Source organism: Rhinolophus hipposideros (assembly GCF_964194185.1).
Source record: "Rhinolophus hipposideros genome assembly, chromosome: 10".
NCBI lineage: Eukaryota > Metazoa > Chordata > Mammalia > Chiroptera > Rhinolophidae > Rhinolophus > Rhinolophus hipposideros.
In genome coordinates, this window is record NC_138056.1 from 78,886,083 (window position 1) to 78,908,716 (window position 22,634).

At 43.5% G+C, this 22,634-nt stretch overlaps 1 protein-coding gene across 2 annotated transcripts; it reads left to right on the forward strand.

Moving 5' to 3' along the window:
* Positions 1–1,281: 1,281 nt before the first annotated feature.
* On the forward strand, positions 1,282–19,192 carry LAYN (layilin). 2 transcript variants are annotated; one of them, XM_081062292.1, is made up of 8 exons: positions 1,356–1,625; positions 2,243–2,266; positions 4,446–4,743; positions 8,280–8,437; positions 12,853–12,885; positions 14,049–14,132; positions 16,375–16,474; positions 18,072–19,192. In XM_081062292.1, the coding sequence occupies exons 1-8, from the start codon at positions 1,541–1,543 to the stop codon at positions 18,433–18,435; spliced, it is 1,146 nt and encodes a 381-aa protein (XP_080918418.1). In that variant the 5' UTR covers positions 1,356–1,540; the 3' UTR covers positions 18,436–19,192. The 2 variants fall into 2 exon arrangements, with proteins under 2 accessions (XP_080918419.1, XP_080918418.1); XM_081062293.1 differs by lacking the exon at positions 2,243–2,266 and having other exon boundaries at positions 1,282–1,625; positions 18,072–19,185.
* The last annotated feature ends 3,442 nt before the right edge of the window (positions 19,193–22,634 follow it).

Here is a 22,634-nt window from a genome sequence, read left to right on the forward strand (position 1 = left end):
TGGATAAGAGATATTCTAATTCGGACATAAAGATAGGCTGTAAATGAACATGCCATAAAGTGAGTTCTCATCATGCTGATACTACTGTTTTCTGCAGTAGCAGAGCTTCCCCATATTACCGTGCTTCCCCCAAAATAAGACCTCGCCGGACAATCAGCTTCATTGCATCTATTGGAGCAAAAATTAATATAAGACCCAGTATTATATTATATTACATATTTACTATATTAAAGACTTGGTCCTATATTATAGTAAAATAAGACAGGGTCTTATATGAATTTTTCCTTCAAAAGACGCATTAGAACTGCTTGTCCGGCTAGGTCTTATTTTCGGGGAAACACGGTATCAGCTGGTACTGAAAAAGACTCCTCCTGCTCTCCATCCTGTATTCAGGCCTGTCTGTCTAGAACTGCAGGGGCTCCACTGAGACCAAAACCCAGTGGTCAGCAGCCCAGACGGACTTTCTGCTATGCTTCATAAGAGCATGGTGTGGGGGAAAGGCCAAGGAAATCACACCCACCTTCTGCCACTTAGACCTTTAGTTTTTGGACAGGAGGCTCACACTTTATTGTCTTAATATATTTGAAAATGTTTTGCTTACTACTATAAGAAGCAAACGTAGAATACAACTACTGTGGGAGTGTAGAATGAGCCCACACTGAGGGTTGGGTTGCTGAGGAAAGCTTTCCCAGAAGAACTGGGATCACTATTTGGGGAGGAGGAAAAGGGCGGTGATTCATTTCGCTTCTAATCACAAGTCCAAGGCTGAACAATCACCCCCACCTCCTAACGTGTGCCCCGCAAAAAGTAGTACAGTATTACTTCCTTGCTGATTTCAGGGTCACCCTTTGGCTTCTGGTGGGGCTACTGTCCTCTCAGCCAGAACTCCAACTTAGTCTCCTTCTCTGGACGCTATCGGAGCTGTCCCACAACTTGCCTGGCCAGTAGGCATATTGCCTACCTCAGCATCTCATTTCTCAGCAGCAGTCCTTACTCAGGGGTAGAACTGAGCGCCTGGACCGCACCCTACCCAGCCTCAGCCTCTGCCTTTGGCCCACACTGCAGAGCCTAGAGGGCTGGGGGACTCTGGCTATGCCCCCAGGAGTGCGGCTGAGATGAGGTCCTGTTTTTAGCCACAGTGCTCTCTTCCTCAGATTTTAGAGAAGCCAGCTGGGGTTTTCCCGGGCCCTGCGCTCTGGGCAAAGGCAGGAGCTCCCTGGAAAGCTCGGAGTGGGGCGGGAAGCTGGCTCCCCTCCTCTGCTCGCTCCCCTACCGCGGGTTGGGTGTCTGGCGCCTTGCTTGCAGGAGTAGGCTATCGGGGGCGGGGCAGCCCGAGGGGCTACCCTCTCCGCAGTGACGTCCCAGGGGGCGGAGGGGCGACAGGCTGGCTCCGCGCCCTCCCCGCCTCCTCCGGGTGCCGGGCCCGTCGGTCCTCCCGAGATGTTGCTGCCGTCTTTGCAGTTGTGGTGCATGCCGCTGCCTGTCCGCCGACTCCACCGGGGTAGCGCCCGTGTGTCCGAGGGCGCAGTAGAGCCGAGCCATGCAGCTGGGAGCTGCGCTGCAGGCCGTGCTGCTGGCCGCGCTGCTGGCGGAGCCTGGGGGCGCGACTGGTCGTCTGCAAAGTGGTGAGTGCGCGCGCTGGGGCGGAGGCTGGTTCCCCGACCGGCTCGGCTGATTCACCCACTGCACCCCAGCTGCTGCTGACCGGTTTCAGGGATGCCGCGCCTTTTCTCTGGTAGTCGGCGGAGAGAGGGGCGCCCCCACCCTGCTAGTAGACAGCCCTCCGGCGTCCCCTCTTCTAAAGGAGCAAACTCCCCGCGAATGAGACCCGCGCGGGTTCCCTGTACATCCTGCATAGCTCGAAGTGCTGTCCCAGCCCAGGGTTACGGGAAGTCGGGAGACGTAGGCTGGGTAGGACAGTGAGTAGATCTGCCCAGTAGGCTCCCCCTCCGCCCGCTCCACTGGGCGGCGAAGCAAAACCGCGACCCCAGCGCAGGGCGGGTTCACCAAGTCCCTTGTCCTGCGCCCTGGAGACGGAGGGCGTAGTAGGGATTCTGGATCGAAGGTGCCGTGGGAACCCAGCCCGTTACTCCCGGTCGCCTCTGTGGGGAGGATGGCTGCATGCAGCGCCTGCAATATGAGCGCTTAGAGATCGAGAAAGTAACCTAGTTAGCGCGGGACGTGCCCCGCCTGACTCCGGGAGATGACTCTCTGCTTCCTTCCTCTTGTCGTGTCACTGCAGCCTCGGACTTGGACCTCAGAGGAGGTACAGTGCTTTGGCCTCTTGCCTCTTCCATTCGTTCTGCATGTCGGGGAGAAAATGTCCGTGCTCCTTTCTCAGGTCCGCCTCGCAGGCGGCAGGCTCGCGGAAAGGGATGGAGAATGAAAACCTGCACTCGCTGATCCATGCTTCCGCTGCTGAGTAAAAGAATCTAAAGCTGGTTTCAGGATAGAGTGGGGTGCGGGGCAGCAGAAGCGGAGGGTAACTGAGTTAGGCTGCCTGGGTTAGGGCCGCATGGATTCTGTCCGTGGCCGTGGGGGCAGAAGGCCCTCCCGCCCTTCCCCTTCCTGCAAACGAGAAGAGAAAGACACTTCCTGAAGGCAGGGGAACCAGATGTGGCCCTGGGCCTCCTTCCAGCTCTGGCACTCACCAGCTGACTTGGGATGTATGACCAGGCTGGACCCACACAGGAAACTCCTTTACGGTCTCAGGTTTTCCCTTGGTAATCCCACGGTGGGAAAGCGGGGCCTGCCAGTAAATTTAACTCCAGTTTATGTTTTGCTGGTGGCGGAGATGAGGGTTCCTGGGACTCATTCATTTGTTGCTGCCTCATTTGGAGCCACCTCTAAGCACTCGTAGGAGCTGGGCTGACCCAGCCTACTCCGTAGACAGCAGCCCAGCCACAGACTCTTGGGCGGGTGGTCGCAGTCTCTCTGGACACACTTCTTTAGTGAGAATGTCCCGCTTTTGAGGCCTCCTATTTTCCTGGTGGACCAGTCATATTAATTTCTCCACTTAGCAATAGCAGAATGACAGACCGAGGAACAAGATGCAAACCTCTTATAACTTGTTGCTTATTGAGAATTTCTTTACCAAAGCGATGAAAGAAAAAACAGAAAATAAGAAATCACAGGAGCTTTCTGGATTATTTGAAAGTGCTCTGTTCTCATTTAGCACTGAAAATAATGAATGCTATCTGGCTCACTGCACCGCTGCAAAACAAGATAGGAAAATGAGAACATTCCATGAGGGCTGGGAAGAGGTTCCCAAACCAAAATCCTTTATCCCTTGCTCTATGGCAGCAATTCACACCCACAGCCTACGATTGGGCTCTCCAATGCAAGGGATTCCCCTTGTTGCCATTTGGTTTTCACTTTGTACATCTGGATCCAGAAACACATGCTGTCTGCTCCTGTGGGCTAGGAACTGGCATTGATTTCTGTATTTCCAGCACCTAGCACAGTGCCAGGCACAGTGTACATTCAGTACATGTGATTAAACAAAGGAATAATGAGGCTAATGTTTCAGGTGCAGCAAGGCTCCAGGCACCCAGACACAAGCCAGGTGTGTACCAGTGAACAATTTATTTGCACCTCAGTAGAATCCCATCTATTTGAAATGGTCTTCTGCCCTCAGGTGTCAATCAGATGAGACACGTTGCATGGGCTCCAGAGCAACCCGAGCCTGGGGTGGACTGGGAAATGGGCAATATAGTTCAGTGGTTACCGGCACGACTTTGTTATTAGATCTGTGTTCTGACTCGGGCAATGCTGCTGAGTGACCTTAGCCAAATTACTTAATTTTCCTAAGCCTCAGTTTTCTCATCTATAAAATGGGGCATAAACAATACCTACATCAGGGCATTACTATGAGAGTTCAGTGAGATAAAGAATGGGTGTAAATGTAAAAGCCCATAGCATAGCTCATGGCACATACTGAGAGTTCGGTAAACCTTAGCTGACCAGTAGCAGAAAAGCCCACGGATCTGATGCTCATAGTTTCTGCTTATACCACAGACTGGGTGAATTCTCTGCCACATAGGCAGAGGGCTCCAGGGTAGAGAAGCCCACACCCAACTTCAGAATGGCTCTCTTACCTGAAAGAATAACCAAACAGAGCTAACTCACTTTTAGCCACACTGTCACCTGATTTGTATGCCTTCCTCTACCTCTCTTTTAAAGGATAGTAAAAAATGTCTGCTTTTCAAGAATTTAGAATGGAACAAACAAAACATGGAGTCCCTACACAGTATAGTTTAACTCACGCATCTCCAGGTTGGAAGGGGTATTAATTTGTTCAGAGAACCCTAAGTGACATTGTAACAGTCCACTGGTGAGTAATCAGAATTCTTGCCCAGGGATGGCTTCATTCACAGGCTTCTAAGCACCCCTGCCCTGGTATATCTGAGGAGACACTGAAATATATTGGCTTCCTTTTTCTCTAGGGCAGCTGGTCTGTCGGGGAGGGACAAAAAGGCCTTGTTATAAAGTCATTTACTTCCATGATGCTTCTCGAAGACTGAACTTTGAGGAAGCCAGAGCAGCCTGCCGGAGGGATGGGGGCCAGCTAGTCAGCATCGAGTCTGAAGATGAACAGAGACTGATAGAAAAGTTCATTGAAAACCTCCTGGCATCTGATGGTGATTTCTGGATTGGGCTCAGGAGGCGTGAGGAGAAACAAAGCAATGGCACAGCCTGCCAGGATCTTTACGCTTGGATCGATGGCAGCACATCAACATTCAGGTGAGTATGTGGAACCCACAGCAGCTAACTCACTTGACACAACTCAAAAAGGAGGCAGCCTGCATCACTGCCAGGTCAGTGAGGAAGAGGAGGACTCACGAGGCTGATAATAGGCTGGTTGACATCAACTCTCTGAGCCATCTTGTCTCCCTGATTGCTTTAAGGCCTCTCACTAGATGCTTTCTGGTGGGCTTTAATATGTGAGAGAGTCTCATACTTTATGCCTACTGCCTTATCTATTCACATCTCTCTATCCAATGGCTCCTTGTCTCCAATCTTCCACTCTTTCTCCTTTAAGAAAGATTTTTTTCTGCTGATCAGCCGGCCAAGCTCTCTGCCCTACTCCTGAGTCTTTCTACATTCTCACCTCCAATAACTACTCTTCCCATACAAAGAGGTTAATTAGGTGCACTAACCAAGCTCTGGCCATTGGGAGAATGTCCCCTTACCACTTGGTCTTTCAAGGCCACCTCTGAGTGGGGCTATATTGCAGCTGTGGTCCATTTGGAGTTGTACTCCCATACTTGCCTGACCTACCACAAAGCAAGCTCAGGCTGCGTCTATCTTCTGGTTGTAAGGGATTCCCTTATGCAGCTGTAGGTGTAAGCTGAGAGAGGGGCTCTGGTACTACAGTGGGAGATGTCATGGCCATCTGCTCTGCCCACTCACACAGTGCTCTTTGGTCCTGTACATACCTCTCTCATCTTACAATGGACTGACCCCAGGCCTGCCCAACCTATGACTAGGTGTGTCTGACTGTACCTCACTCACGATGGGCAAATTGGATTGCATGGTCTCTTGGTGCTCCTTGCCTCGTAGTAAGCCAGGAGTTGTTTTACAAAGGGCGATCTTTCTCAGTTACAGATGACATGGCCTTACTGCAGGATCGTAGGTGTCTGTATTGTGATTCTCTCACTGGGGCTTGTCACAAATTCTATATGAGAGACATTATTTTCCCCACCACTGATACTTCTAATAGTCGACTTGATCCTATGGCCCAAGTGGCAAACAACTTGCACCACAGCCGAGGCCTGCTTCAGAGTCCTTTCCTGCTCTGGACCCCATTTTGTGTCAGCTGGTATATGGGCCACAGCAATATTTCCAGGTGTGAAATATGCTGCCTCTAAAACCCAAATAGGTTTACTAGGTGCTATGCTTCCTTCTTCAAGTTATTGCATGAAATCCCTTTTATCCATAAGGGATGCTCTGCATTCCCTAAATCACTAGACATGTACACATTTTCATGAAATGGCAGGCCCCTGAATTTTCACAGGATTTATCTCCAACCCTTGCAGCACATGAGTCTTACTTACTAAGGCCTCCAATGTACTAGCTACTTCTTGTCCATCTGACTAAATTAGCATGATGTCCACAAGATAGTGGACGAGTGTGATTTTCTGCAAGATGTGTAGGCAGCCCAGGTCTCCTCACACCATATTCTGACATAGGGTAGGAAAATTAGTATAGTCCTGGGGCAAGACCATAAATGTATACTGTCGTCCATTCCAAGTGAATGCAGGCTATTTCTGATTGTTTTTCTGATACTGATTGAAAAGAAAGTGTTCACCCAATCTACGTACTAAGTACTGAGGGCATGTTAACCTGCTCTAGCAAAAAGCTAGGGTGCTCACAGCTACCACTGAGACTTCTACTTGGTTGAGTTTATGCTACTCCAGTATCATCCTTCAGGATCTGCCTTTCTTTTTCCAGGAGCCAGACTAGTGAATTAAATAGAGATATGAGGAGGAATACCACCCTTGCATTCTCTAGATCTTTAGGGGTGGCACTACTTTCTGTCATCTTCCCCTGGATAAGATGTTGCTTTGGAGAAGGTGGGGAAGAATGCAGTTTCAGAGGCTTCCACTTGATCACCTCCACTATTTTAACTCTTTCCACATAGGCTTTCAATTTGTATATTTGGGGACTGGGGAATTACCACTAGGCGGGTTCCATGGTGAGCTGGTCCCGGGCCAGAACTCCACTTAATACCTGGCCTCCATAGGTGCCCACTCCAATGGGTAGCCTTGATGACACTTCAAGACTTTGGGCATCAATGCTAACTTATACCCTGTGTCCAACAGTCCTTATAATATTTGGGCATTCCTCTTCCCCCAGTGTATGGTTATTTAAATAAGCGGTCCTGGGTCCCTTTGGGAGAATAGGAGAAATCATTACCATGTGCGTCTGCACGGTCCTCCCTCCCAAGAACTTAGTCTCTCCTTCCATCTGTGAGTTCTGAGCCTGAAAGCTGGCTCAAGTCCAGAAACTAGGTGCCAGGTTTAATATTCCATCCATTCCATCACCTGTGAAATGAAATAGCATGAAGGCATAAGGCCCGTGGGAAGGAAAACGGGCAAGTCAGGGTAGGAGGCCCACCAATGTGGTTGTGAAATGGCCTGGAGGTAACTAATGAGGCGCAGAGCCCAGCCTCAGCCAGGGCCCCCAGCTATCCAGGCATAGTGTCCCAGCAGCTTTTCAAACTCAGTTGTTGTCCAGGCATATTCAACCCAGAGGGTAGAGGGAAGGATCTTTGTTTTAGTGGACAGCAACACAGCACTCAAACAGAGCCATAATGGGGTGCTATCAGGAGACCTATCTCTTAGCTGTCTCCTAAGGGGGGCTCTGACAAGAGTTAGGCAGAGCAGCAGGGCCCAGCTAATAATCTGAGCATCAGATAAGATCTGAGCGCTAGAAGGAAACAGCTCAGGTGGGTAACCAGGCAGACTAGAGAGCCCAGCACTGGGTCAACGCATGTGGTGGGTGCTCACAGCACATAGACTCTCTATGGAGTCCAAAGCCTTAAGTAACACCCACATATCCAACTGAGTGGTAGCATCATTTAATTCCAAGTACCACTGGATAGTGGAGCTGAGGCTACTAACGCATCCATCCAGGAGTTAGTGAGACAAAGACAAGAAATCTAACAGTGGAGGTTTACAGAAGGGCTCATGAGCCTGACAAAGTGGAAACAACTGCAAAAGACTTTGTGGGCCCCCTGCTCTTGTCTCCACCCCCTCACCTGCTTTGACAGCCTCTATATTTTGGAAAGTCTTGCTCAGATGCTTGAATTTTCCATCTGCTTCCCAGGGCTGGGAAGGTAGTTATAGCCAATTAAAAATGGGGAGATGGGTAGCAGGGCAAGCTCTGGGTGAGGTTAAATCATGCCTCTTCTCAGTGCATCAATTTCTAAAAATAGAAAAACAAACCTAGTTATCAAAAAGCAAGAAAGGGGTAATATTGTCCAGACTGGCACTGCTAACTGCTTTTTCTCATAATTACTTTGCAGAAATCATATAGTAATATATTCCTCCCTGCAAAGAGTTTGAGGTAAATGTCAGATGATTGACTGTGATGTCCATATTAGAAAGCGTGTGATTCTACTTACTGGCAGTACTTCTATTCCTCTCTTTCTGTGTATTGTGTTCTGAAGTAGAATCTTAAGTTCATGGCACAGTGGAATTTTATAGGAAATTAAAGGCTTTGAAGTCCTGTGGTACCTTCTCCAGTTACCTCTATTGTTGACTCCTTTCCTACAGGAACTGGTATGTGGATGAACCTTCCTGTGGCAGTGAGGTCTGCGTGGTCATGTACCATCAGCCTTCAGCACCCACTGGTATCGGGGGCCCCTACATGTTCCAGTGGAATGATGACCGATGCAACATGAAGAATAATTTCATTTGCAAATATTCCGATGGTAATGAATCCTCTCTCAAGTTATGTGGCTGAATTCTCAACTTCCTCTCTCATTTCTCAAGCAACTGCTAGTTCCAAGAATTTGTTAAGTAGTCTCTAAGAAAGCTTGCTGCAAATGCCAGCAGTGTTAAAGAATTGGGAATTCTTACAAGGGGAAATGTAATAACACTTTCTCATTGAAGAGTAATTCTAGCAAAGTGGAAGGGTATCAGATGCTAAGAGAAGGGATAAAGAAAAGAAAGGGGCTGATTTATATATGATAAAGCAAGAATTATGAGAACTTCAGGAAACAAAAAGCCCTCTAAGTGTACGATTACAAATTCTTATTCTTTCCACATGTGAGGTTGGCTGTAGGAACTTGGAATCAAGAAGAAATATGAAAGGAAGCTGGCCATTGTTCCTGAAAGTCTTCTAACAGCCATATGAGATTATTTTCTGGGGCTTTAAGGAAACAGAATAATTTCTGGGGCTTTAAGGAAACCAGAGAAGGTCGATGATAAAATACACCAGTTTCACTGAGACTGGGCAGAGAGCAGACACTTTGATGATCAGGCTCAAACTCCCAGGCCACCTTCTATGTATGCCTTGCAAATTCAACTGGCATTTGCTTATAGATCTGTTAAGGATTTGGGCTACAAGACTGTAGTCTCATTCTACTAGAGTCTCCCAAATTCCTCCATTATAACTGACTATGATCTAAACTTGAAGTAATTTTTGATCTGTCCCTGAAGTTTCTCATCTCCGTGAAGCCAACTTCTTGGCTCTAATTCTGCATCCTTTCCTGACCGGAGTAGAATGACTTGTTAGTTATATCCAATTGGTGATTAAATAATTCTATCATTTAAATATTGTTTGAATTGGACTATGCTTTTGCTGAAATTTTTGCTGCTAAAAGGTTTCTTTCCTCCCTTTTCACCCCCCTCGAATGAATTCTTTTCTCCAGAGACTTGGGCCTCTCCACTACACAGAGCTGTCTTAGGCAGGGAGATTGCAAAGACGGAGGCTGGCTTACTAGGTTACCTTTCAGAGCAATGAAAGCAAGACATTTGTTACACACTGGCTTCCCATCACTTTGGTTCATTATATTCTATTAGTGCCATAATTTTAAATTTTGTACTTTTTAAACATTTTTTAAAATGTGAGATTATGACAGTTGTTTTCATAGCCTTTCTTTTTTTGGATTCTGAACCTAGTTCAGTTTTTTGTTTGTTTGGTTGGTTGGTTGTTTTTTTTAATCATATTCTTCATTACTTTTGCTTTTACCTATATTAGACTGAGTCCTGGCAGGAAAAAGATGTCAGGGTTTAATGTCAGAGGAGAGTATAGTAAAGAGAGTATAGTAAAAGATGTCAGAGGAGAGTATAGTAAAAGGATATTTGCAGAAGTATGGGCAAAGAGCAAGAGAAGTGCCCGGGTACCAGCTATGATTGAAGCTGTTACTACCCATAGGCCTAAAGGAGTGAGGGGAGAGAATGGCTTTAGCAGAACCCACAGAAAGCTTGGAGTCATGAAAGAGGAGCCACCTAAAAAGGGGCTATAACCATACAATGCAGCTACTGTCAAAGTACAGTGAAGTGAGAAGGGGACCTGGGCCATAAATACCGGAACCTCTCTATCCTCCTGCTTTCTGATCTCCTACCTCTGCCTCCCTTTGGTTAAGACCAATCAGAAGCCAAAGGACAAGGGAGCCCCAATGACACAATCCATAGAGGTCAGCTTCCCAGGACACAGAGAACAACTAGAATAGATCTGGCAGAGGGAGATTAGCACATAGAAAAAACTAACACCTTGCTTTTATGTGGCCCCCCATCCTCAGGCTAAGTTCGCACACCTTAGCCTGCCATAAAGAGATCTGTGATCAGACCCTTGCCTGCCTCCAGCCTCATTTCTCACCACCCCTTTCCCCATCCCACCTTCTCTGCACTCTGTGAAGTTCCCCAAGAGTTCTTAAGTGCTGTTTCCTGTGCTTGAAAACCTCTTCTTTCTCGTCAACTCAGTCTCACCTTTCAGGCGCAGGTTAAACATCACCTTCTTTCATAACAACTGAGTGCAACAGGTGATTGTGGGTTGGATTCTGGATGATGATGATGATGATGATGATGACTTATAAAGAGCATTAGGAAAATTGGGAGAATTTAAATAAGATCTGTAGGTTAGATAATAGGATATCAATGCCGATTTCTTAGTTTTGATCACTGTACTGTGGTGATGTAAGAGAATGCTTCCCACCCCCACCTTCTAAAATACACATTGAAGGGCCGGCCCTGGCTCAGGCGGTTGGAGCTCCGTGCTCCTAGCTCCAGGGGCTGCCGGTTCGATTCCCACATGGGCCAGTGGGCTCTCAACCACAAGGTTGCCAGTAAAATACACATTGAAGTACTTAAGAGTAAAGTGTAACCATGTCTACAACTTACTCTCAAGAAAAAACTTATGCATGTGTCTGTATATGTTTTTATACATATATGTGGCTCTATGTAGACATAAATAAAAATATAGAGAGAGATAAATATAGATAGATACATAAAGAGAATAATTAAATAAATGAAATATGATAAAATGAGAACATTTGGGTGGAAGATACATAGGAATTCTTTATACTATTCTTGCAAATTTTCATAAATCTGAAATTACTTCAAAATAAGATTTTAAAAAAATAATTTCTTCTGGGAAACATTCAAGGGCCCCTCAAAACTAGGTTAGGTGTTCCTTCTATGAGGATCCTAACCACACACACACACACACACACACACACACACACACACGGTACTTTAACTGCCAGTGTACAAGCTTGCTGTTTACAAGTTTGTCCCCTTCACTATAGGGTTGGCATGAGGTCTGGAAACGTACGTGCTTCGCCAATTAATCCTGCCACTTGGTGGGCTGAGGGAAGTTCATCCAGTGTGGTTCCAACAAGATGTCACACCATCCATTATGCCAGACTGGCAAGAGACCCCGTTGAATAACATCAAAAACTAGATTTGACAACCATGACCACAAAAAGTAGGTGGCGTGCTAGCCAGACCTGAACACTTGATTACATCTGGGATATGCTAACGGCACAGGTGGACACGGTGAAAATCAGAGACAGGTCATCAGAGGCAACCTATTGCAGGTGCACTGCAGGGCTGAAGGAAATGATGCGTTCATGTGCTGTTTACCGAAATGTTTCCCAATGAATAGAACCATGGAGAAACAGGAAAATGAATAGATCATATATGCAATTGAGTATACTGTACATTGTAACATAATAGCACAAAATCAATATTTATTAATATTGTCCTGCGTTTCCATATTTTATGGCCAAACTGATAAGAGCCTTAGAGGGATGGGACCATTTCTTATTTGCTATTGAATCTCCACTACCTAGCACAGAGTTTGTCTCCTTGTGATTTGAACTTTTATTTGAATATTTTCTTCAAATCCCCCTGCGAGATTTGGACAAGTTATTTAATCTCCTTGTACCGCCGTTTCCTAGTGTACAAAATCAGGACCTAACTCAAAAGGCTGTTATCAGGATAAATTGTGTTTATTTTTATAACACAGAACATAATGATGTTTCCATTATATAGCATGCTCTATATAAGTGTTTTTTAAATAAATTAATGGATTTGCATCACCTCTACAAATTCACACACTTGTGAGAAGATGATTGAGTTTTCTCTTGAATAGATTTGAAATCCTGGCCTTAGGACTATGAATTCTAAAATCTTGCCCTTAAGAACCCCATCCCTATGAATCCCAGAGCATCTGATTAGCATAAGAGAGTGACTGCCAATATAAGAGGTTGACACACTCCCAGCCAAAAGTGAAAACATTTGACGTAAGTTGTCTGTGCAACCTGACTTTCCCAAGGCTCTGAAATATTTAAAGTGACTCAGGATTCTAGATCACCAGTCTTTGCCTTGGGGCTGGTCAGTGATCTATTTAGCCCCTCAAGCATTTCCACTGCTTGGAGATTCATGTTTGTTGCTTTCTAAAACATCCCCAGCAGGAATTGTTAAAATGTCTTGGGTTGCTTTAAAATAATCCAGACCTCAGTGTAGTTGGGGAGAAGTAGGGATTATTGCTGAAACTATGTTAGCCACATGTTGATAAGAGTTGACGCTAAGTGACGGTACATAGAGGTTCATTATACCAGTCTCTCTATTTTGTGTATGTTTGGAAATTCCCATATTTGAAAGTTTCAAAATACTTTTAAAAAAGAAAAAAGTGCCCAAGCAAAGCTAGGGGAAGGCTAGTTTTTGTGCACAAGTGATTCTTTTGACTTACTAACCCCATTTCTGGCATCAAGTAACACTAAGATAGTTTATTGGATGACTGAATGAGCAAATAAATGGATGCCATGATCGGGACAATTTCATTCAGATGGCATGGAAAGTTAACTACTATCTTCATTTTTGTTTCTTTCTACAACAGAGAAATCAACAGCTCCTTCTACGGGGTCCGGAGGTAAGCCTGTCTTTTGAGATTTGCGTTAATTTGGGCTATTTCGCAGCCCTTCTTCATAGGTTTAGAACCATATCTCCTTTAGACCAGATTATTCAACAGAAAAACCACTGGTGTTAACCCAGACCATTTGGACAGGTATACGAGGCCTGACAATTAAGTTTGAGAACTCATCCTAGAAAAAGTGCTACATTGATCACTATGGTCACCTTTAAAGTACTCCCCTTGGGAAGTTATGCACCTATGCCAGCACCTAGTCCACCCTTCAATGAAATTTTGGAATTCTTTTTCTGGAATGGCCATCAGAGCTGTCATCATATTACCCTTGATGTCCTGAATGTCATCAAAGTGTCTTCCTTTCAATATTTCCTTTATCTTCGGGTAAAGAAAGAAATCACTGGGAGCCAGATCACATGAGTAGAGAGGGTGTTCCAGCACAGTTATGTGTTTACTGGCTAAAATCTCCCTCACAGACAGTGCTGTGTGAGCTGGTGAATTGTCGTGATGCAAGAGCTATGAATTGTTGGTGAAAAGTTCAGGTCATCTAACTTTTTCATGCAGCGTTTTCAGCACTTCCAAATAGTAAACTTGGTTAATTGTTTGTCCAGTTGGTTCAAATTCATAACGAATAGCCCCTCTGATGTCAAAAACAGCAACATCGTTGCAACAAGTTCGCAAACTGAATTGTCAGCCATGTATGCCTCACCCAGCCATGGTAATCTCACTCTCTACTGTTGTCTATTTTTCAAAGTTGAAAAGAAATAGTTGCAAATTTGGTTTGGAAAGTTACTCATCATTATTGACAATATTAAAGGAAGAACTCGATCTAATTAAACAAGAAGTGAGACAAACTGACAATTTATGGTTCTAGAAGTGAGTCATTGGCTCTTCACCTTAGCACCTCAGTACTTTGTGTGCCTTGATGTCAACTGCTTGCTGGATATTCCAGTACATGATTCTTGGCAGCAAGAGTCTCACCAGAAAGATGAAGATAATTCAACCTCTACACCAACAGATTCTACCCTTTACTTTTCTATGTTTATAAATGGCACTGGTCACATTGCTACTGCTTTTTGGCATCCCACCTTGAACATGGTAGGACCTCAGGGAACATCTGGATTATGATGCCTTCCTCAAGGTTCTCAAGTCCATGTGTGTGTTTCCAGGTGAAGGAACAGAGCCAGCCATACCTATACTTCCAGAAGAGATAGAGAAAGAAGAGGCCAAAGAAACATTTAAAGAAAACAAAGGTATATTCAGAAGTCTCCTGGGAAAAATAGATAATGGCACTCTCTTGATCACAAATTACCTATGGTTGCATTCCCTATTTTCTTCTTTCCCACAGCTACTTAATAATGGCACTACATGGCATTTATGACTTTGCAGAAATTCTATTAAAGGTTAGATTTCATCAGAAATATGCAAATGAAGCTATCCTAAGATATTGGGGAGATTAGACTAAACAGGGGGTGAAAAATCTGTGTGAAGTCAGAGCCCTGGGAACCACCCAGAAGTGATGGGGAGGTGAAGAGGGCAGAGACTGAGAAAATAGACATAGAGAAATAAGAGTAGAAAGACCCAGGCTATATTGCATAACATCTAGGATTAATATTCATTTGTGAAACAAACAGAGAAAATGGGCAAAAACATTTTAAAAGTTAAATCACAAAAGACTTTTTAAAAATGAGATGATTAATTGGAGTGTTGATTGACTTTCAAACTCGACTCTCATCTTGAGTTTCAAGAGGGAAATCTGGGTTTCTGTCACTGGACAACAACAACAATAACAAAAACAACAAAAAAAAAACACTTAATTTCTCTGTGCTTCAGTTTAATGATTTGCATAACAGAAGTAATATTTTTCTCACCTACCTAAGAGACTGTGTCCATAAAATGAAATAAGATATTGCAATACTGCAATTACATTCTGACAGTAACCACCCCAAGTTATTGCAGACACTACAGGTTAAGGGGCTCAGACCCCAATAACAATGCCTTCATTTCACACATCAGCCACAAGTTCTGGGGGTCCCCAGGCCACCCACACTTCCGATTAAGTGGCTATAAATCAAAGGGGTGCCGACAACCCCCTCAGGTTCATTAATTTGGGAGAACAGCTCAGAGAACTCAGGAAAATGCTATAGTTATGACTACATTTCATTATAAAGGATACAAATCAGGACGAGCCAAATGAAACACATAAAATGAAGTCTGGAAAGGTCCCAAATGAGGAGCTTCTGTGTCCTCTCTCTGTAGAATCAGGATGCTTTTTCATGCTCCTGACACATCATCGATGAGTGCCCCAACCAGAAAGCTCCATTGAGCTTTGGTGTGCAGACGTTTTATTGGGGTATCATTACACAGACATGTTTGATTTGATCATTGGCCATGTAATTGAACTCCCTTCCCACCAGCCTCCATCCTGAGACATCTCTGTCGGCATAAACTCTGATGTGGTCTGAGGGGCTCATGAATAACAGTCACTCCTATTATCTGATAACTTTCAAAGATTTAAAGCCTCCCTCCCAGGAACCAAGGGCAAAGGCCAATCAAATTCATTATAATACAACAAATATGTGAAATATGTGAAATAATATGTGAAAATGTTTTGATAAAAGTACGAAGTGCTAGGCAGAGGTGGCACTTTTATTTTGTTACTAGTGTGGTAAAGTGGGTTTTGTTTTGGGGGTCTTCTGTTGGTCTTTTGTTTTTTGTTTTTGGGGTTTTTTTGATAGTTGTCAAGTTTGCAGCCTCACAGAAAAACAAAGCAACAGCCTCTGAATGGCCGGGAATCTTGGATCAGTGGGAGTAAAAAAGGGGTCAGTCCCCAATCCATGATTTCTCCCAAAGCCACTTGTGGAAAAATTCTCTGGTTCTAAGACTTAAAGGACAGGAAAGATCAGGAAAGCAGACTGCGAAGCATCCACCACAATCACTGCTCATGCACCCAACTGGATGCAGTTAGTCTTAATCAGAAATGTTGGGAAGTTTCTAGTCTGATTCATGTTCTTCATGTGACCTTCCTTTCCTGGTAAAAACTCCAAGACTTCTGGCTTGCTTCTTCTTGCAAGACTTCTGGCTTGCTTCCCCCACCCCTCCCCACCTTGGGAACTACCATTTCTGACCTTAGAGTCAAAGACATCCACACTGCCCAAGCAGAGCCTTTGTTAAGGGAGAAGAAGGACAAGAAAAGAGAGAATCTATTTCCTCTGGAAAAAAGAATTTAATAAACAAAACTGCCCTTTTGATATTTTGCACGAGACCCAAAATTTTAAATTTCTCTTCTCTACCATTTAGGATATTGGAACAGGTTATTTAAAATGCTCATTTGTTGAAACTGGAAGACTTTGCTAACTGGGTAATTAATTGCGTATCCCTTTCCTTCCAGGAATATGCTCTTTGGAATACTTTATGTTGATTATGCTTTTGGAAGACTGTTTTGCAGCACACAAAAACATCATTAATACTGATAACGTGTGTTTTTCTTTTCAGAAGCTGCCTTGAATCTTGCCTACATCCTAATCCCCAGCATTCCCCTTCTCCTCCTTGTCGTCACCACAGTTGTATGTTCGGTTTGGATCTATAGAAAAAGGCAAGTAACACCTTCATCGCGTAAACTTTTGTGTCTTCTGAACTCTTTAAGATTTGGACAATGCCCTGTTTACTTTGTTAAAAGTCATGGCAGCTCCAAGAGAACCACCACTGCAGAGATAAGAGTAAATTCTCTGCCGTGCGCAAAGCATTCAGAAATACTAAGCGTTTGTGTTTAGTTGTGATTAAGAGAATGATCTTACATCCTTTCATTTTTGTGTGTGGAAGATTTTAAACGACTTGAGGGGTGAGACTGTGTTATTCACCTCCTGTGTGTCCACTCAGCACTCCTCAAAGTTCTCTCACGAATGTATGCTTTCACTCCAAAAATTCTCGTTGGGTGAGTGAAGGACTGAATAGTGAACCATAGGAAAAATGATTGTTCCAAGGCATTCTGGCAAACATCTGAAACTAAATCACTTTATTCAAAATAAAATAGCCAAACTCTTTTAATTGAATTTTCTTTCAATTGTATACATAACTATAGATTGCTACGAAATAGCTACACTAAGTAACCTAGGGCTTCTCTGTTTATGGATCATGTACCACCATTTTTGAGGTGCCCAGAGCTCTTTTCAGCTACCTTTTTATTCCCCACCATCATGGTATACATAGTAGAAGGCTGGTGTGCTCATTTTACAACAGGAAAACTAAGGTCCGATTTAAGATTTGATACCCTTTGATGACCAATTTAAGACGAATTAGTAAGATTCTGGTGTAGAACCTACTTCATTTAATAACAACTTCCTTATAGGATTATTAGAATTAAAGCAGTTAATACATGCAGAATAGGCATGTAGTCAGCACTCAAAAATGTTAGCCCTTTCTATGATCATTTTTATTAGGTAATTCCTTTTAATCTGAAAATAGAATTCATTTCAAAAAGTTACAAATATATTTTCCAACTGCTTACTCTGCAGTTGGTTCTTGATTTCTCTTCCTTACTATTTAGCATCTCGCCAGGATTTGGGAATTGTGACTCAGACACTGGAGTCTATCTCAGAGGTTTTTAAACTTTTTGTGTGAGCCACAGATCCCTATAGCAGGCTGGTGAAGCCTACGCCCTCCTGCCCAGAACAATATTTTTTAATGCACAAAATAAACTACATTGGATTGAAGTAGAGATGAGTGTAAAATATGTTAAGGCATACATGTGACGTGATGAAATAGCTATGATTTCTGTTGGTGATCAAGGCAAAGGTATTACTAATTCTACTCTGGCTTGTTGCCTACATTCAGAATTGAAGGGCACACTAAATTTCACTTAGAGCTGGGTTTTTAAACGTGATATTCCCCCGCCCCCCCCCCATCCAATCCTATTCATGGACCCTCTGGGGGCTCTGGGGAATCCCAGGATAAGCACCTCTGCTCTATGCTCTGGCAGCAGTGAATGATAGATACACAATGGCTTTGATCATAACCACACTTTCCTGTTTGGTGAGCACGCCCCACCCCAAAGCCCTGACCTGTAAGTTCAGGTCAATGAGAAGAGCAGCATAGTGACTGCGGAATGGCTTCCTCCCGCCTGACCAGGAGGCACAGGGACAGTCTGAGTCCCCTCGTCTAAAATCCTCAGCCCTGGTTTTGTTTCATCCTAGGAAACGAGAGCAGCCAGGCCCCAGCACAAAGGAGCAGCACACCATTTGGCCCTCTTCTCATCGAGGAAACAGTCCGGACCTAGAGGTTTACCATGTGATACGAAAACAAAGTGAAGCGGATTTAGCCGAGACCCGGCCAGACTTGAAAAACATTTCATTCCGAGTCTGTTCGGGAGAAGCCACTCCTGATGACATGTCTTGTGACTATGACAACATGGCTGTGAACCCATCTGAGAGCGGATTTGTCACTCTGGCGAGCATAGAGAGTGGCTTTGTGAACAATGACATTTATGAGTTCTCTCCAGACCCAATGGGGAGGAGCAAGGAGTCTGGATGGGTGGAAAATGAAATATATGGTTATTAGGACACACAGAAAACAAGAACCAACAAGAATGGGAAAGAAAAGAAGCAAAATTCTCCTATTTTCTATAAGGAAAACACTCAGCCTATGAAAATGCTCAGATCAGGTCCTGGGGGTGAGCATGTGACCTCCATTAGCTCCTATTGTCCCCCAAGTTTGGGCTATAGCCCTTATTCCAGTCTCTCACCCAGCTCAACTTTATGAGGAAATACCTTGCTGAGGGTGTGGCTTGAAAATAAATGGCTTGAAAATAAAAGTTGAAAATAAATGTCAATTGATCGGTTATATCTCACGTTCAAAGGACAGTGCTTTCATTGGCAGAGATAGATTGTAGATGTGGGACTGGAAACCCATGCCTAGGTTCTGTTTTCCTTGCTCTATACAGTACCACATAATCACAGAGAGATAAAAAATTAGAGAAGCTCTCAAAGCCCCTGTATGCTAGCATTGGGCTGGCCTGCGCATCAGCAATTCTTATATCTCTTTTTTTCTTCAAAGAATTGAATCAAATAAAAAGCAGGAAGCACAGTGTTAGTCGATCTGCGTCTACAGTCCTTCCTCTGCATATGGTCTCAGGGGACCTTTGTTCTTTCTCTGACATCCAAACTTGGAAATACGCAACTTGGAAATACTTTAGAAACTAAAAATGAAATTTGAATCTTGGCTTCTCGGCTTATTTGTATTGCCAACCCTGATATTGCACATTGTTCGGTTTGTAAGTTTGTTCCAGCAAAGCATCAACATGATATTACTAATAATGAAAATAATGCTTCCTTTTTTGTTTTAGGGACCTGACTGTTTCTAACACCTTTGGACTCAAATCCAGAGAAACGTTTCATAGCCTCACATTGAAAGCCATTATTTAAAATTACTAGCAACCTCTATCGGTTGAATAATCCTATTATTTTAACCATTCTTCATATATCTTATTTTTGAAGAGTTTGTAACTTTGCCTCACATACGTAGCGCCAAGCTAGATAAAATGGACTGGCCTGGGTCAGAGCTGTATGGAACGCAGTGGATTGTATTCACTGCCCGATAACCCTGCCCACTAGGGCAGGGAACAGGGTGGACACAAAAACATCATGTATGCCTGCTTCGGGGAAGTGTGTTTTGTGGAATTACCACATTTCAACCAGAAACAGTGACCATGTGGTCTGAAGGACTAACTCATTGCTCTAAAACACCAAAGTCCCCATTTTGTGTCACACGTCTTGGCTCTGTGATCTGCCCCTTTATCCTCCTCTATGCCCCTCAACTCTGGCCCCTATTGGGCTACAAGCACCGTGAGGGTAGGGATTGTATCCACCCTGTCAGCGCTGTACCTCCTACAACCAAGAAAGACACTACCTTGCACAGGGTAGACAGTTAACACCTGTTGAATGGATGAAGAATTCATCTTTTAGGCTGATACACAAGTCTAAATATTTCAGCTTAAAAGTGTGTAGGGCCTGTTTTTCACAATCTACCTGAAGGGGGAGGCAACTGGGTCATTTTAGTTTGGAAAGCACTCCGACTGCCTAGGAAGAAGGGGGCGCAGTAACAAGTAAACGAAGCTGGTGAATTGTGTTAACAACTTACGTTAATCATGTCACTAAAACTTGAAATGAGGACCCATTCTTAAGGTTATCAGAGTAACCCATTCAACATCTTCCCTTTGTCATTACTGTGGTATCTCCGCTGGGACCCACAGATCTCTTCCTTCTGGGTTTGCACACAGTCAGTCTTACCCTGTATTTAAATTATTCCATTTCGTTTTCCTCCTCCGATTTACTAGCCTGAATTTATCCAACTCCATTTCTATCTCTGATAATTGCACTTTACTAATTTAACACACTTTGTTAAGTGTTTGTTTTGTTCAAATTAACCCTGAGCTTATTCATCCTGGTATGGTTTTTAAATGTTGTAAACCTGTTTCATCATTTAAAGAACCACAGTTCCCAGCATCCCCCCCCCCCAACTGTGTCACATACAACAGATGAAATGTATGTATCAAATAATTCCTTGGGTCTATCCACTTGAATTTATTGACTACCTACTATGTGCCATACACTGTGTTAGATATGACACAAAGCCAGCTGTCAGGCCAAGGCTTGGATAAGTTTGGTTGTAGGTTACATACATTTCCTGACATGCTAGCTATAAAGCTCTTTGTTTTTCTCACGTTATTCATTCCTTTATTCACAAAGTTTAAGCATACCTATTTTGTGTCAGAAAATATGCTAAGTGCTGGGCGTGTAATGGTAAATAAGATAGATACAGGCTCTATCTCATGGAGCTGACATTTGAGTAGCAAAAGAAGATACATTAGAACATAAGTGAGTAAAAGAGAATTTGCTATTATGTGTTTTTTGGGGTTTTTTTTGTTTTTGTTTTGTGTTGTTTGTTTTTGGTTTGTATACAACTCTTTCTATTCTTCCTCTCATTTCCCTTGCCTTTCCTTCCTCTCTGTTCCTGAACAGAAAGGAACTTCAGTCCCAACGGTATTAGGTAAGTCACAGGAAGGTAGGCGTCCATATCCAGGGAGGTGAGGGGACATGGTAGCTCAGAATGAGGGGCCGACCTAAGCAGGATGAAAAAGAGGTCCATACTGAGGACAGACCTTGCTCGCGTGTGACCGGAGTGCGTGAGGAGGCCATCTCGCAGGGCGTGGAGCAGCAGCCACAGCGGAATGTTGGTTGCAACGGGGGCGTTGATGAAATAAGTCAGCATACTAAGGACAAGTAGAACCAGGTTTCTCGCTGTCAAAGAAAGGAGTTGCAGATGTGAAAAGGGAAAAACTGGAGTGGAATCTGTGGCATTATATTTAAATTAGAAACACTGTTGTGACCTCATGATTTTCCATATAGTGTATATATCATATATCACATATATGTGTATACATACTACACATAAGCTAACACTGAGATCTTGGCTTCTAAATAACATTCTTCATGAAAATAAATCAGGACACCTTGGGGGAAAAAAGCCTGATTCCATGGCTGGAGCTGGGAAAATACTAAATTATCTTGGTAAAAATTTTGTGCCAGAAAGCAAGGAAATTTTCAAGAATAATGGGAATGTGTCAATAGATCGAAGAAGCCAGCTTATAGTGTCCAAATGTGGGATGATTTGAGCATCAAAATAAATAATTATAGTGATGGATTATAACCCACTGCAAAAACAGGATGAATCCACACTAATATAAAATAATAAATTGATATTTTGATGAGTTATGGAATATTTACATAGTTTCAAAATATGCTCACAAAATGCTTACTAATTACAAAGGCAACACTGCATGCCGATACCACTTTAAATCAAGTAATCAATGTGAACAACATCAATAATGTTGCAAATAATAATAATAATAATAATAATAATGAGGCAAATTGAAATTATATGCCACCTAATCAGATACAATGAGATAAACTCAGCATCATATCTGTGGTATTTCTGTCAAAGATGCATAATCTGAATCAAATTATGAGGAAGCATCATGCAAAAACAAATTGATGGACCTTCTATAAAATAATTGCAAACTTTAAAAGTCTCAAGGTAATGAAAGTCAAAAAAGACTGAGGAATTGATCTAGAGTGAATAAGACTAAAGAGAGTTGACAACTAAAAGCACTATTTGATTCTAAACCTAGTCCTGTTGTTATTAAGGAAATTATTGGAACATCTGGCAAAACTTGGATAGGGTCTGAGGACTAAACACCAGTACTTTATCAGTGTTAATTTCCTGATGTATTGAGGTCATCTAAGGATGTATTGAGGTCATTTAAGAGAACATCCTTGTTTGTGGAAACACACATGAGAATATTAATGGATGATGAGACATCAGGTTGACAACTTACTCTCAAAGGGAAAAATGTTTTTTGTACTGTACTTGCAGCTTTCCTCTTAGTTTCAAGTTGTTTGAGGGAAAGCATTTGCAAACAGTGGCGCTGTAATTATTAGTAACGTATTACCTGCAGTATACCTTGCATCTAAGCTCAACACACCAGTTTGTCATGATATTGTGGTTGAAAGCATTTGATCAAAGACAAAAATAAATCATTATGAAAGCTGTCCATCAGTACCCCCACCTCAGCCTCAGGGTCAGTGCCACATCCCACCTTGGCCATGTCCTTGAAGGCTACAGGAAGCCATACTGAGTACTTTCTGATTTGGACCATTACCACCCCAAAAGTCAATTCAGGAATTACTTTCTTCCAAGAT

Bases quoted from the DNA above. Each gene is read 5' to 3' on its own strand.
- LAYN (XM_081062292.1), top strand. From the start codon at position 1,541: ATGCAGCTGGGAGCTGCGCTGCAGGCCGTGCTGCTGGCCGCGCTGCTG. The intron at 12,886-14,048 runs GTAAGCCTGTCT...GTGTGTTTCCAG, and splicing joins TCCTTCTACGGGGTCCGGAG to GTGAAGGAACAGAGCCAGCC. The intron at 16,475-18,071 runs GCAAGTAACACC...GTTTCATCCTAG, and splicing joins GTTTGGATCTATAGAAAAAG to GAAACGAGAGCAGCCAGGCC.